At 45.1% G+C, this 14,743-nt stretch overlaps 1 protein-coding gene across 28 annotated transcripts in view; it reads left to right on the plus strand.

Moving 5' to 3' along the window:
- Positions 1-14,743, plus strand: part of ANK2 (ankyrin 2) — a 274,403-nt gene that overhangs the window by 194,179 nt on the left and 65,481 nt on the right. For 19 of the 28 annotated variants that reach the window (XM_041459280.1, XM_041459285.1, XM_041459291.1 and 16 more), the window contains 11 exons: positions 530-628; positions 802-900; positions 3,293-3,391; positions 3,605-3,802; positions 5,576-5,674; positions 6,194-6,292; positions 8,032-8,229; positions 9,258-9,356; positions 9,468-9,566; positions 12,158-12,256; positions 14,413-14,511. In XM_041459280.1, coding sequence (XP_041315214.1) covers positions 530-628; positions 802-900; positions 3,293-3,391; positions 3,605-3,802; positions 5,576-5,674; positions 6,194-6,292; positions 8,032-8,229; positions 9,258-9,356; positions 9,468-9,566; positions 12,158-12,256; positions 14,413-14,511 — 1,287 coding nt within the window. The remainder of the gene's footprint in view (positions 1-529; positions 629-801; positions 901-3,292; positions 3,392-3,604; positions 3,803-5,575; positions 5,675-6,193; positions 6,293-8,031; positions 8,230-9,257; positions 9,357-9,467; positions 9,567-12,157; positions 12,257-14,412; positions 14,512-14,743) is intronic. The other 9 variants (XM_041459300.1, XM_041459294.1, XM_041459297.1 and 6 more) reach the window with 4 other exon arrangements.

Here is a 14,743-nt window from a genome sequence, read left to right on the forward strand (position 1 = left end):
CCATCTGTGGAAATCTCCAAGGACAGGTAGGATGGGGCTTGGAGCAACCTGGGATAGTGGAATGTGTCCCTGCACATTTTAGGAGGTGGAACAAGATGGGCTTTTCCAACCCAAACCTTCCTTGATTCTCCTAGAGAAGTACAGGAATTGCTTTGTAAAGGCACTGATCCTAAAGTGTTCACTGTAATTTCTTTGGTTTCCCTTGTGTTAGGCAGTCTTGGGAAGCACAGGGAGTGCTCCTCACAGACACGTGTGCAGCCCCAGGAAGCACAGGCACACACAGGGCGGGTGTCTCTGTGTGTGAAGTGTGGAGGTGGAGCTTTCCTTCCTCTCCCCTGCCTGGGAAGAAAGCAGCAGCACTGCTTTGTTGTGCCTCAGATAGAGGGAGATGTCTGTAGTTCATAACCTGTTGTGCTTAAAGAAGAGTTGCTTGTGGTAGCCTAACCCTTGTGCTCCCGTTGTGCCAGCATGGAGCTGTGTGGGAGGTGTAGCTGCATGTTCCTGACTAACATCACTGTCTTTTGCACAGAATGGTTTTACTCCACTGCACATTGCCTGCAAGAAAAATCGCATCAAAGTCATGGAACTCCTGGTGAAATATGGGGCTTCAATCCAGGCTATAACAGAGGTAGCAAAAAGTTTCATGTCCTGCAGAAACATTCCTTCTTTATCTCTCCCTTTTCACTTCCTTCTTTCTGTCTCTCCTGTCGTGCCTCACTTTCCCATGTGCTTTATTTGAATGAAGAAGCCCATCCCTCCAGCCATGCAGAGGAGTAAAACTGTTCTTGCTTTGTTTCACAGTCGGGCCTCACACCAATACACGTGGCTGCATTTATGGGCCACTTGAACATAGTCCTCCTCCTGCTGCAGAACGGAGCCTCTCCCGATGTCACTAACATTGTGAGTATGGCTTTCACTAGAACCTTCTGCTCAGGACCCTCAGGAAGTCTCTGGGTACCATGTAGCTCAGCCCAAGGTCACATTTTCATCATACTCTGTTGCATTTTAGGGCAAGTTATTGTAGCACTTGTAGTGAGGAGGGGAAAGTGATGGCTGTATGTGTCACAAGCCATCTCTGGTTTTGTGTGCTCTGCAGCAATGCTCGAGTAGGAAAAGTTTTCCCTAGAAACAGACAAAGCTCACCAAAACCATCCAAAATTAACTGTAAGCTAAATCCCACAAAGTCTGTGTTTCTGTTCTGAAGGATGAAATGCAAGTCCAAATGGATCTAATTTCTGCCTGCATGACTTCGCTGGCTGCAATGAAATTGTGTCATTCCTGTCAGTGAAAGAGTATAAAATGCTTAAAACCCCAACAATTAAACAAAAGGCAAAACTGGGAAACTCAAGATGCTCCTCTTAAGACAGGAAATTCCAGGAACCGGTGATTAAATCTGGAAAATGTGACCTTTGGGAAGTAACACAAAATGCAGAACCTGACTTACCATAGAAATCAGTGTTTGTATACCAACAGCCTAGCTACCAAAAAAAAAAAAAAAAAGAAAATAAAATAAAAGAGGAAAAAAAAAACCCAACAAAAATAACGTTATAGTTTTTAGAGATGTATTTAGTAAGACATTGTTTGAATTTGTCAACATAAACAAATATTCAACTTGGGACCACCTGTACTTGGGAAGCAGCGTTTTTCAGTACATAAGGTAATAGGTAAGTGTTCCCAGCAGCAAAAACAACAAAAATTTAGTAATCCTGGTACTCTTTAGTTTTTCTTAGCTAGAAAAATCTTACATGGAACCCAATGAAATTGTTAGCATGCAGAATTGTTAATGTGAACCTTAAAATAGACTTCCCATACTTTGTTATGGAAGCAATCTTTATGTAAGAACTTTGTTGATAATAAAAAAACTGACACAAAATCCTTGTGGAAGCAGTTAAAAATCTTGTGCTACCAGGCATTTGTGTGCAAAGTTTAACACTTTACAATTTCTGCTACACAGGTGTCTTGGCTTTCACTTGGAAGCTGAGTTTCCCTGTTGAATTACTGTTTCCAAAACCTAAATTGCTTTGCTAATTCAAGCACAAAAGGGTCATTGCAAAAATTTGATCTTTACAGTGTTTTTCACATATTAAACAGCTTATTCTTCAGGTAATAAACTTCGTATGTAGATGGAATTATTAAGATTTCTAGCTAGGGCTGTGGGATTTTGTTGTTGCATACCTACTCATCACTGCTGGTAATACAAGGTTAATTTAAGAATGACAGGATAAGTCAACTCCTGGTGAAGAGGGTTTGCTGTAATTAAAAATCCCTATTAGCAGGCAAGCTAAAGCTACTTTCCCTACATCTAGACAAGGACAAGAAGACATGATTCCCTATTCAGATGGAAAAGGTCTTGAGTAGGGTGTTCATTTTGGCACTTGCAGTTACAGTGGCAGTCTAGGGGAGAAAGGCCTTACAACAGAATATTCTCCAGCTCTGATGGAAGAAGTATGAACAATTAACACAAAGAAATGATGGGTCCTGCTGTGTTCTCATGATACAACAGATGAGTAGAGCTCCTGATTGCAGAGCTGTCCCAGGACCTGATGTACCAGATGCTGGTGGGCTGCCCAGAGACTGTTTCAGTCCATTTTGGAACACTGCACTCAAAGAACAGAGCCCAATTAAACTAGGAATGCTGTCCTCAGGGAATCCTCATTTCAGTGTTTTTGAAAACCTATGCAAAAATAAATGCTTTGAATATTCCTGATCTGAAAGTGTTTTCCAATATTTCATATCTCTCAAATTCTGTGAGCTACAAAAGGCTTGAAACAGGATTGATTCCACAGCGTGGAGACAGAGCCGCACTGCTGAGTACAGATTTTACACATTCTGTGTGCTCAGCATTGCAAGGCCTCTTAATGCTGCCAGCTCCACACAGTGTGCAGGAAGGGACCATCTGGAAAATTATCCCCTTCCATCTTGAGGCTCCTGTGCCGTGCAATCCCTAGAGAGAGACAGCTCAGTGTACTCTCATCTCCTGTGCAGCACACGAGCTGATGCCCTGTTACGTAGAAAGCTGAGGGACATATGTGACCAGGGCAAGTCTATCTGGCAGAATTTTTCCTAAGCTGGGATTTTTGTTCTGTCTCTCAGTGGTTTTTGTCTCTCTGTGTTTGTCTGGGGTTGGCCAGCTGGCAAAGCAAGGCATTCCAGGTACAGCCACACGTACTCACACCCCACCCTGGGGCTGAAGCCAGAGTCTCAGCACCAGTTGTTATGGGTGGGACTGACACTGGCAGAGATCTTTCTTCATGGAAGTTTAGGACACTGAAATGCTTTTGCTTTCCTGCAGCGTGGAGAAACTGCATTGCACATGGCAGCACGTGCCGGGCAGGTGGAAGTGGTTCGCTGCCTCCTGAGGAACGGGGCCCTGGTGGATGCCCGAGCCAGGGTAGGTGTTCTGCTTACACTGGCTTTTTTTTTTTCTCTTAAAACCATGGCTGAAGGAATCATTCACCACCCTCCTCTCCTCCATCACTCTGTATTTTCACTTCCTATGACTCTGCAAGACAAATGCATAGGAAGGGTCTGTGTGGGGAGCAAGGAGGATGCTGGGCTCAGGGTGTCTGCACAGCGCTAACGACCCACTCGATTTGAGTTGTAGGAAGAACAGACCCCGCTGCACATCGCCTCTCGCCTGGGCAAGACGGAGATCGTGCAGCTGCTGCTGCAGCACATGGCGCACCCCGACGCCGCCACCACCAACGGCTACACGCCGCTGCACATCTCTGCCCGCGAGGGCCAGCTCGACGTGGCCTCCGTGCTCCTCGAGGCGGGCGCCTCGCACTCCATGTCCACCAAGGTGAGGATAAGCACTTCTCCTCCGTGTGCCAGCAGCACAGGAGCAGGTCTGCTCCGTGAGGAGTGTGCTTTTTCACCCTGAGAAATTGCAGCGGTTTGGGTCTTTTGTTGTCTTGTTTTTGATCAGCAACAATCCAGGAGGCTGGGGTAATGTATCACAAGATAATCAAATTTCGACTTACTCTGCTGTCATCTAAAATTGGGTTTGGTTGCCGCTGAAGCCAAATGTAGATCTTGATGCACAGACGGTCCCAACAGGTTTAAAATGTCCTTGTTTCTCCCTTTCCCTTACAGGCACAGCTTTTTTTGTGCAGTATTTCAAAAACAAAAAAAGGGGATGGCAATGATACATTTTTTATGAACAGGTCTCCTTTTATTCTTCAATACGTTATTTACTTAAATAGCAAAATAATTCTGCCCTGTGCTAGCTGAAAGGAATGTTCCGAAAACAGAGAAGTCAGCATCTGCCCAGTCTCATCGAATGCTGGATCTATTTTCAGTGGCTCTAAAATGAGATGTCATGTGACACAACAGGCCATTTTGTCTGGGATTATAAAAGAAATGCTCTCCAGAATCACTAGTGGGGCTTTTTTGCCAAAAATGATACCAAGAGATTACTAACAGGGACATGAATATGTAAGAAAGTAGAGAGCTGTGATGAGAATGATATACTGAGATATCTTTTCCAAATTTAAAACATTTGATAAGTGAGAATCACGTAATTTTCACTATTTATAAAAGTACCCTTGGTTTTACAGCTGGAGCTTAAAACATGTTTATGAACAAAGGCGTTCTTCTAGGGTTTAAAAGACTAAACCAGCAATTTTCAAATTATGATCCATGGATTACTGGGAGGGCTTGCTGTTCTTCTTTTATCCAGCTGTTAAATCACATTAGAATGGCTAAAAATACACTAAATACTTTCCTAATTTCCCATATTGCTTGATGGCAATTAGTATTGCAGGAACATTCTATGATTATGAATAGGAGAGGATGGAGCCCACTAGATAATGTCTTTATAGACCTGTGATTTGTGAACTGACAATGTTTGAGATTACCCAATATAAACTCTTTCTGAGGTGGGATTAATGGAACTAAATGATAATGATAATAAACATTAAACATGACTTATGTGCCAGGCAAATAGGTCATTGCAGCTTCCCAAAGTTACTGTCAGGCAGCAGTGCAGGCTGCCACCTACTGTCGTACATCCATGAGCTTTCCTTAACAATTTTTTAATTAAAACAGGCAAAGAGAAGGGCTCTTTTTAGCTTCAGTAGAACTTTGTGACTGCATGAATACACAAATGCAAGTACAAGTAATTTTTCACCAAACCCTTTAGGAGGAAGGGAATGGGAGTTTGGAGGTTTTATTCAATGAATTTAATTGGTGTTTCTGTGTTACTGGCAACAATTGATGCAGGAAATACTTGTAAAGCTGTTGTCATGGAACAAAAAAAGGTGCAGCTGGTTTGGGGTGTAAATTTGAAGAAGTGCCTTCATTGCCCCCACGCAGTGTGTGTTGCTAGTACAGTCTGTATCTGCTAAAATGTCTGCCAGCCTGAGAGCACATAAGGAGGGAAGAATAATAAAAGGGAAAGTATTTTCTTGTATTTCGTGCTTCTCAAAATGCTTTCAAGAGAGGCTGCTCTTTCTAGGTTCAGTTCTCGATTTTGAGGTTGAAGAGTAAGTGCTTAACACATAGCTCTTAAACAAGAGGTGTCATAGTGACCTTTAACACAAACAGCTGTGTTTTATCTCCTGGAATTTTTCAGAAGGGATTCACACCGTTGCATGTGGCAGCCAAATATGGGAGCCTGGAAGTGGCAAAGCTCCTGCTGCAGCGCCGTGCCTGTCCTGATTCTGCTGGCAAGGTACTGCTGGGGAAGAAAAAGTCTGAAGACTTTCCTTAAGGAAGAACTGTGTGAAATATGCACCCTAAGAAGGCTGCAGCTTCTTTTGCATGGTGGCTGTGCCTTTGCTGGGGTCATGTCTCCCCTGGGTGGTGGCTGACTGCTGCTGAGTTTGGGTCCATGGCAGGAGGGTGCACGGCTGCTCTGAGGGCAGGTGTGTGTCTTTGGCTCAGGAAGAACCGGTTCCATCAAGCTGCCTAAATTCCCAATGGATAAACACAGGGGCAAAGCCACACCATCCCCTGGTGATGAAAGCCAGCGGCTGCCACCGTGGTTCGCCTGGTTCGCTGCTTCTCCCCACTAACAGCCACCTGCCTGCCATGGCCTTGCTGTCCATCCCCACCGCCTGCCCCGCGTCCCCTCCGTCCCTTGCAGCTCCCCGCACCCTTCCATCCCACCTCACCTGAGTGCCCCCCGCCCCATTTCCTCCCGGTATTCCCGGTGTCCCGTAACGCGCTAACGCCCTCGCCGCCCTTTCAGAACGGCCTCACCCCGCTGCACGTGGCGGCGCACTACGACAACCAGAAGGTGGCGCTGCTGCTGCTGGAGAAGGGCGCCTCGCCCCACGCGACCGCCAAGGTGAGCCCGCCCGCCCGCCATGAGGGGAGCCCGGCGGAGCCGGCCCCGGCGCGGCCGACAGGCGATTCATTGCTGCGCAGCGGCGTAAGAAATGTGTGTTCTGGCCAGGCAGACGCGGAATGAGCACAAGGGGAATTAATTTCGGGTTTAGCGCTGGTGCCGTGGTGTCTCTGCGTCGGTGAGGGCAGCCCTGAGGGGAGCCCTGACGCTGAGGGGAGCCCTGACGCTGAGGGGACTCTGTCCCGCCGGAGTTTTAGTCGCAGCTGGAAGTCACTTCACTATTGTGCAGTGTTAGTGATGGCATAAGACATTTTATTCCGGGGTTAGGAGTATCACGTTGTGGTATCACGGTGCAGGTGAGGGGAGCTCTGAGGGGAGCCCTGACCCTGAGGGCAGCCCTGACGCTGAGGGGACTCAATCCCGCCGGAGTTTTAGTCGCAGCTGGAAGTCACTTCACTCTTGTGCAGTGTTAGCAATGACATTAGACATTTTATTCCGGGGTTAGGAGTGGTGTTGTGGTATCACGGTGCAGGTGAGGGGAGCTCTGAGGGGAGGCCCTGACGGTGAGGGGAGGCCCTGACGCTGAGGGGAGGCCCTGACCCTGAGGGGAGCCCTGACGCTGAGGGGACTCTGTCCCGCCGGAGTTTTAGTCGCAGCTGGAAGTCACTTCACTCTTGTGCAGTGTTAGCAATGACATTATACATTTTATTCCGGGGTTAGGAGTGGTGTTGTGGTATCACGGTGCAGGTGAGGGGAGCTCTGAGGGGACACTGTGGAGCCCCCGCTCTGTCAGAGCTTTGTTGCAGTTGGAAGTCACCTCACTGTTGTGTAATATTAGCAATAACTTTAGAAATATGTATTCTGACCACGCACACTAATCCTTCCAGGGTTAGGAGTGGTGCTGTGCTATTGCTGTGTAAAGCAAAAGCTGCTAAAAGGGGAAAATGGGGACCAGATGGGTGCAACACCAGAGAGCGTCCTGCCCTGTGCAAGGCTGCTGATCTGCAGGCTTTCCGGAAATGCTCAGGGATTGTATTGGGAATGTGGTTTCCATGGCAGTGCATGGAAAGCAGGATAGTTTGGGAAACTCCCACTTAAAAAAACCACAACAAAACAACCACAGGACAACCCAACCAAGCACCCACCACAGGACCTGTGTGCTGGCACCTGGGATTTTCCCTCAGGATATGTTATAAAGAAATTAGGAAGTTGTCTTGTTGTCAGAAAATGCCGTTCTTCTGTGCTTAAATGATTACTTCGATCACAAAAACACTCCACCCCATTGCTGTTTCCAGCCTGTGACCGACACATGTATCAACTTTACAAATGCAAACGCATCTCTACTCACATGCCCTGAAAAAGCATAATGTGGTGAAGGGTGTGCACCCATCAGTCATCATGGGCAATGTCACTCACCAGTCAAAAGGGATTATTTGCAACATAGGCTGAACGAAATGTAGGTGTTGAACTTGGACTAATTTGAAGGTGTTGGTGGAACAGTCCTGCTCACCCTGGTGAGGGCTGGCTTTGTTCTGGCTTAGGCGGTGAAAATAACAGACAGACAAAGCAACACAACAGCAGGGCCATGTGGGACATGTCTGGCCCTGCAAATTTAATGAACTCCCCTCTCTAATAGCAGGCGTAACATCAAATAATCCTGTTCCGTGCTGCCTGACTTCTTAGGCTCACTTGGCTGATGTGGTAACTTTATTTTCCTTTTTTCCCCTGCCTGGTGTCAGAATGGATACACCCCTCTGCACATCGCTGCCAAGAAAAACCAGATGCAGATAGCTACCACTCTGTTGAACTACGGGGCTGAGACCAACATTTTGACCAAGCAGGGAGTCACCCCACTTCATTTGGCCTCCCAGGAAGGTCACACTGACATGGTGACTTTGCTTTTGGAGAAAGGATCCAACATCCACGTGGCAACAAAGGTAACTCACGATTGGAAACAAAGTATTATGGGTGGGAGTATCCAGTAAGATGCAACCTTGGTGTCAGTGGGTGGGTTTAACAACCTGTACCAGAAACCTGGGAGCTCCAGTCTGAAATAATTCCGTGCTCTTACCAGCAAAGGCTCTTTTCTGCATGTCTGTATCCTTCAGAGGTAAGTGAAGACATTTACATTCTCTGGCAAATAAGAAAACAGCTGCATTACTGGAGTAGACTAAGAAAAATTCTATGAAAGACCTTTCCAATTTTTTTAAATTATTGTGCCTATCAGCTTTTTACAGAAAACAAGGTCATCAAAAAAAAAAAAAACCAAAAAAACCAAACCAACCCAAACCATTACTGTAAATTTTCATTATTTTCATGGGTCACTGGGTTTATCCAGGGATGTATGCAAATCTTATTTATGCAGGTGAAAAGCCTGCAGCTTCTGCTCACACAAGTTAGAATAGAAGGCTCTGGTATCTCCTTGTGTGGAGTTAATATATTCTGCTAATAGAAACAAGGAGATTTTCATTTCTTATACAAAATTTTGCAGTGCCTTGTTCACGGCGAAGCACTGCACGTTATCACAGTGAGCTGTCAGTTAGAGGCTGCATCCTTTTCCCTGCTGTTTGAATGGCATCTATTTCTGGAGTTAATGTCTTCATCTGGCTCGTGCCTGCAGTTGTCAAGGTTCCCCTTTCTGTCTGAGGAGTGGGAAGCACATTTTATTAATGGGCTTCTCAGCTTCCCAAATTGCATTATTGTAGCAAATCTTCAGCATTCATGTCTTAAAGTTTTCCTCTGTGGTTATGGTGAGGTAATTGGTTTGGAGCTCTTTGTCAGCTGGAACAGGAGCAACATCGACTGTACTTTGTTTTAAAACACCACCCATACTCAGAAGCTATAGTTAGGGTCTGATCATGTTTTAAAGATGAGGAAGTGGAGAAGTCTAGATTTTTTGCTTATGTAAAGTCAGATTTTATTCTCACTTTTATCTGTCTACTTACTTGTTATATTCCCTCTCCAGGCTGGACTGACATCCTTACACCTTGCAGCTCAAGAGGATAAAGTGAATGTAGCCGAGATACTCACCAAACATGGTGCGAACCAGGATGCTCAGACAAAGGTAAATCACCTTGTGAGTGGCTGCTGTTTCCAGCTTGCCAAAGGGTGCTACCCTTGTCCGAGGAATGTTCCACTGAGCTTGCAGTTTTACTTCTTTGTTCTCCTCCTGTAGCTTGGTTATACACCTTTAATTGTGGCCTGTCACTATGGAAACATCAAAATGGTGAATTTTCTCCTCAAGCACGGAGCAAATGTCAATGCTAAAACAAAGGTAAAGAATTTTCCATTGCTTTGCTTTTGCTCTTTATTCTGAACATGGTAGCACAGCACTCCTACATGACACACGTGCTTTTTCCCTTGGGAGCTGTAACCATGGCATGGGAGGTGTCAGCCTGTGGTAGCTGTGATGGAATGCCCTCTGCTCCATCTCGTGGTGTGGTGTTCAGGAAAGAAAAGCCAGATAACCCTGTGTATATGAAAAAATAACACAATCAATTTCTCTGGTTTTTCTTTTTCTTATTACTTGCAAACTAACAAATGAAAGTCTGTTCCTGATCTCATTTCCACATGGTTTACACCACTGTAATACCAGTGTGCTGCCAAACTAGCAAGTAACAATTCAGACACTCTCAGGGTGATGCCAGGTTCTCTCCAATATGCTGGGAGAAGAGTGGGAAGAGTTACTGCTGTTCACTGTGTGGGTGGGATGACTCTGGGAGAGGAAGCAGCTGTGGTAAGGGAATGTGGTTTGCTCAAGGAGAGTTTGGGGTTTTCTGAGGGGAATCTGGCTATGCTGAAATCTGTCCAGATACGCTGAAATGGGCCTGACTGCGTGAAATTCTGAACAAAGCCCACTGACTTCAACAGTTTCTCCAGGGATAAACTGGTGGGCACACCAGCTGAATGGGATGCATTTTGTAGCAAAAGCTGTGTATCTGCTGAGAATACAAAGAGAGGTTCTGATGGCAGCAGCAGTGTGTTGCATCCCAGAAATCATCACATCACCATTATCAGAAAGAAATGGAACTTGGGAACTGTAGGGCTCCAGCTTGGTTAAAGCTGACTTCAGGCAATTCCTAGCTACTGGATTCAAGCTGGATGTCTTGGGACCAACAGGAAGCAGCCCACTGAGAGTGTCTTTAAAATCCCATTAAAATTACTGGCTTGAAGTTTGCTTGTTCCTCTGGTCAGCTCCCCTGTCCCCCCTGGGACCTATGGGATGATTCATTTCTCAAAGCAGCATTATTTTGTCACTGTGGTCACAACTCAATGTAGTAAGAAAAATCCAAGTAAATAAATAAAAGATTCTGGCCCATCCCTCATGGGATCACCCAAAATCAATGGGCAAAACTTGGGGATTCCAAAAGGACAGACAGCACTGCTAGAAAAACAGCTGATGAGAATTAATAAAACAGACACTAGCAAGATCCAAACTATAGCTGCCAAGACAATCAGCTGAGGTATTTGGAGGCTAACTCAAGGGACAGAAAAAGTTGTGTCTTTAGGATTAGGTCTCTCCTTTTGTTAAAGGGCCACTGGGACAGATTATGATTCCATTCACCCAGGTATTTTACTTAATTAGAATGCTTTCATTTTAGTCAGCAAGTTTGTATCAGGAAGCAGTTCTCCACAATCTCACACCTAGGGACCACTAAAAATACTGGCAATCTGTCAGCTGGTGTTGTGGACTCAGTTTAAAGAATAAATCCTGGATTCAGCATAGGCATGTTAAAGAATGAATAACCCCTGCTGCAGCTTGGGCTTTCACTAGAGAAAGCTTGCAGAATGCTTTGTGCAAGGAACACATGGCTTCTATTTTTGAAGGACTACATTACTCAGGCAAAGGTGGTGAATCTACTTTCCACTAGAATGTACACTAAGCAGCAGTTCTTAGCAGTCTGTGCATATAGGAACTGTATATATTGTCAGTCTGAGAACTGTAACAGTTCTGAAGTATCACCATCTAATTAGCAGTGCAAAGCCTTACTGGCATCTATTTGTTTGCAGTAGAGGTAACTCTCAGATGATGTTTTCAGAGCCTGCCCCAGGCTTTATGTAAGTGTTCAGTGAGATCAACCCAGGGTTTTCTTACAGTTTCTTCTCTGCCTGGTTTCAAAGCCAATTTCGAATAATTTTGTAAATCAATTGCCTGACTGGACTTGCACAATACCACCTCAGATCAGCCAGCTTAAGCACACTTTGGTTATGTTTCTGTATTGTGTGACATGGGAACAAAGCGCTGGAGCGGATGAGCATCTCGAACTAAGCCTGTTTATTAAGGTAGACACTGTGTACACATTCCTAAGTGTAATTACATCTTGGTCCAGCCTTTTGGAGACAAAGTGAAGCTAAACTTGATTGACATTTGTAATAGGTATATGTTGTTAGCTTTTTAAAAAACAAACAGGCTTTAATCACTGCTGTTAAAAATGATGTGTTTTTTAATAGACTCAGATATTTTAAAGGCAAATCTTGAGCCTTCTGTTGAAAGCTAGGATGTGAGAGGAAGAGGAATGTTCTCTGCCTCAGCTGTGATTCTATGCTCTCAACATGCCCCTGTAACTTTGCTATTCCTCATTGTTCCTTCTTCTGATTTAGAAAATGGGGGGAAATGTCTTTTCATAGACTTCTTTTATTGTGAGAGAAACTATTTTTGAATAAGTATATTACCTTCCTTTATATTTCCATTAATCTGGGGAAGGAGAATTATTATTACTGAAGGTTTATTATTTTTGGGTCTAGTGGTGTCATAATTATATTTGAAATTTCTCAAGAGGAGCAGAAGGAAGCAAAGTGAAATATCTGATCTAATGACTGGTTCTTGTTCTTTGTTTGCTTTGCTGTCACCGCTGTGGATAACAGAATGGGTACACCCCTCTTCACCAGGCTGCTCAGCAGGGCCACACTCACATCATCAACGTTCTGCTGCAGCACGGGGCCAAGCCCAACGCCATCACCACGGTGAGTCTGACGTGCCACGGGGAACTTGTTTCCCTGGACAGTTCTTTTCTTCCCTTCCTTAGGGCTCGAGAGCGGGCCCTTATTTTGGTGAAAGTATTCCTCGTACAGCTGCTTGTCATATGTGGAAATGTAATTTCCTCTGCTCTTCCTTATCCTCTTAAGGCAGTTCACGTCCGACCTAACTGTGCACTAAGCTAAATGTGAGGCAGAGAAGCAGATTTCTGAGCTGCAGGATCAGGCTGGACATAGCTGTCTGTGCCAGGCTCATTCAGTTTCCTCCACCTCAACGCTTCTCTCTGGAAATTAATATCTCCTGAAGGAGTTTTCCTTAAAAATCAAGGGCAGTTCAGAACCTGGTGGTGGTTTTTTGGGTGTTTTTTTGTTTTTTTTTTTTCAATTTAGAACCAGATTTCTGTCCCTCTATGCACTGAATTGGTTTCAGGTTCTTAGTGAGTTCACCTCAGTGAACTCAGTGAAGTTAATACCTCCTCAAAGACCATCGATAGCTCCTGGCACAGCTCATTGTCTGCAGTCAGCCAGCCAGGAATGCGACTGTCCTGTTTCACGTTGATGTTCTTACTAGTCACCTCTAATTGGGTAATCGTTAGAACACTGCCAGAGTGGCCCAAACTCCTGTCATTCCCCAGAGTGGATCAGTTTTCCGTATGCCTTACTGTGTGTGCTTAAATCAGCACTGGCACCATGTCTGGTCCTGGAACAATCACGTGGAATAATCTTGTGTGAAAGTTATTCAAAATACCAGTTTGTGCACTGGATCATCAAGTGAGAGACCAGTGTAGTCAGCTTCTGGGGCTGTAGGTACTGTTTGGGGTGTTTGACTGAGGGTCCCTTGACTTGATTTCAGCCCTCACACTGAGGCTGTCATGCCCAGGTCTAACCCAAGTCCAAGCAGCCTTAGGGATGTATCTTTGCTGCACAGTTGGCTGCTCCCTCAGGTACTCGATCTCTCCTTGTCCACACAGAGCAACTTCTGGCTTGAGATAAGAGAGGATTTCAGCCTGAGACATCTGGCAGGGAGATATGGGAGTGGTGGATGAGCAGCTAATGTGCAGGCGAAGTAACAGTCAAATTATTTGTGCTGTGAAGGTGTTAATCTGTTCATTTTGTGTGCTAATCCACAAACTAAGTGTTGCTTCAGGGTGGCTGAGCTAGACTATTACAGAAGAGTTTACATTATAGATAGCTGAAGTTGTTGCTGAAGAACAGAGAGCCCTCAGACTGATAAACCTGCACATGGTGCAGTGGGGTCACAAGAGGAATCATTTCTGTGCAAAGAGTGATACAGTGACAGTCCATGATTCCTCAGGAGACCAGCATGTTGTCCCTTGGTTCAGTGCAAAAGAGCATGGAACAGTCCTGTGTAGAACCCTCTACAAAGAACCATGGAACACAACCCTTCCTCCCTTCCCCACACTCAGTGCCATGGGGACTGTGGACTGCCACTGTTCCAAGAGATGAAATGGAGATAAATAGGTCTAAACTCTTGTTAAATTATTTCAGTGTCCTTTTGATGAATGACATGTCTCTGTATTTTACGAATATTCAAACTGCAAATAAATGTATTTAAATGGAACTATATTCTTCACCCCCAAGCCTTTTGTGGCTTGTACTTGTTAAATCATTAGCTTTTGTGAACTGTTAATGGAAGTACATTTCTGTTGTGTGAAGGAATAGGAGTATATGTGGACATCACAGCTGGAATTTTGTATTCCCCAGACAAGCAACTGTACCTGGTAAAGGTGTAACAGTTTCAACTGGGAGTGAAACTGTAAAAAGCTAAAACACTTTGTGTTTTCTAGAAGAGTATTTCTGCAAAATAAGCCCCAAACTTATGCAGGCAAGGCAGGCTGCATAGTGAAATGTGAGCCCTGAAGGGTTAAACCATACAGCGCTGTAGTATTTGGAATCGCTGGCAGATGTAAGTGTGTTGTGTTACCATGGCAATTGGGGCTATAGTCTTAAAGAAGTTACAAAGGCAGAGTCAGATGTAACGGTAAAAAAGCCGTGATTTTCCTAGGCTGTGCCTTGTTTTGGATGGAAATGCTGGCTCATGCAGCGTGGAGAGTGATCTCATTGGCTCACATCACAATCCTCCCTCTCTCTCAGCGCGCTCTCCCCCTCTCTCTTCCCTTCAGAATGGTAACACAGCCTTAGCCATCGCCAGGCGCCTGGGATACATCTCTGTGGTCGATACGCTGAAGGTTGTAACAGAGGAGATCACCACCACCACAACTGTGAGTTGCACGTGCATTCAGATGTGGCTCTTCTTTACTCAGAGTGTTGTCTTTCTGCTCTTCCCTCAGGCTCTCTGTGCATCTCTTTCCTTTTTTGTTTTGTTTGGGGAGTTTTAGCTCCCTCCCCCCTCCCCTTCCCTTTTTGTTGCATTTTTGCTACAGTGCTTTGAGCGTGTCTTATAAGCATGTGGAAGTGTGTGCAAGGCAACAGGCTCCCCTGAGCTAGGGAACA

Source organism: Pyrgilauda ruficollis, unplaced genomic scaffold (assembly GCF_017590135.1).
Source record: "Pyrgilauda ruficollis isolate IOZ18807 unplaced genomic scaffold, ASM1759013v1 scaffold134, whole genome shotgun sequence".
NCBI classification, from domain to species: Eukaryota; Metazoa; Chordata; class Aves; order Passeriformes; family Passeridae; genus Pyrgilauda; species Pyrgilauda ruficollis.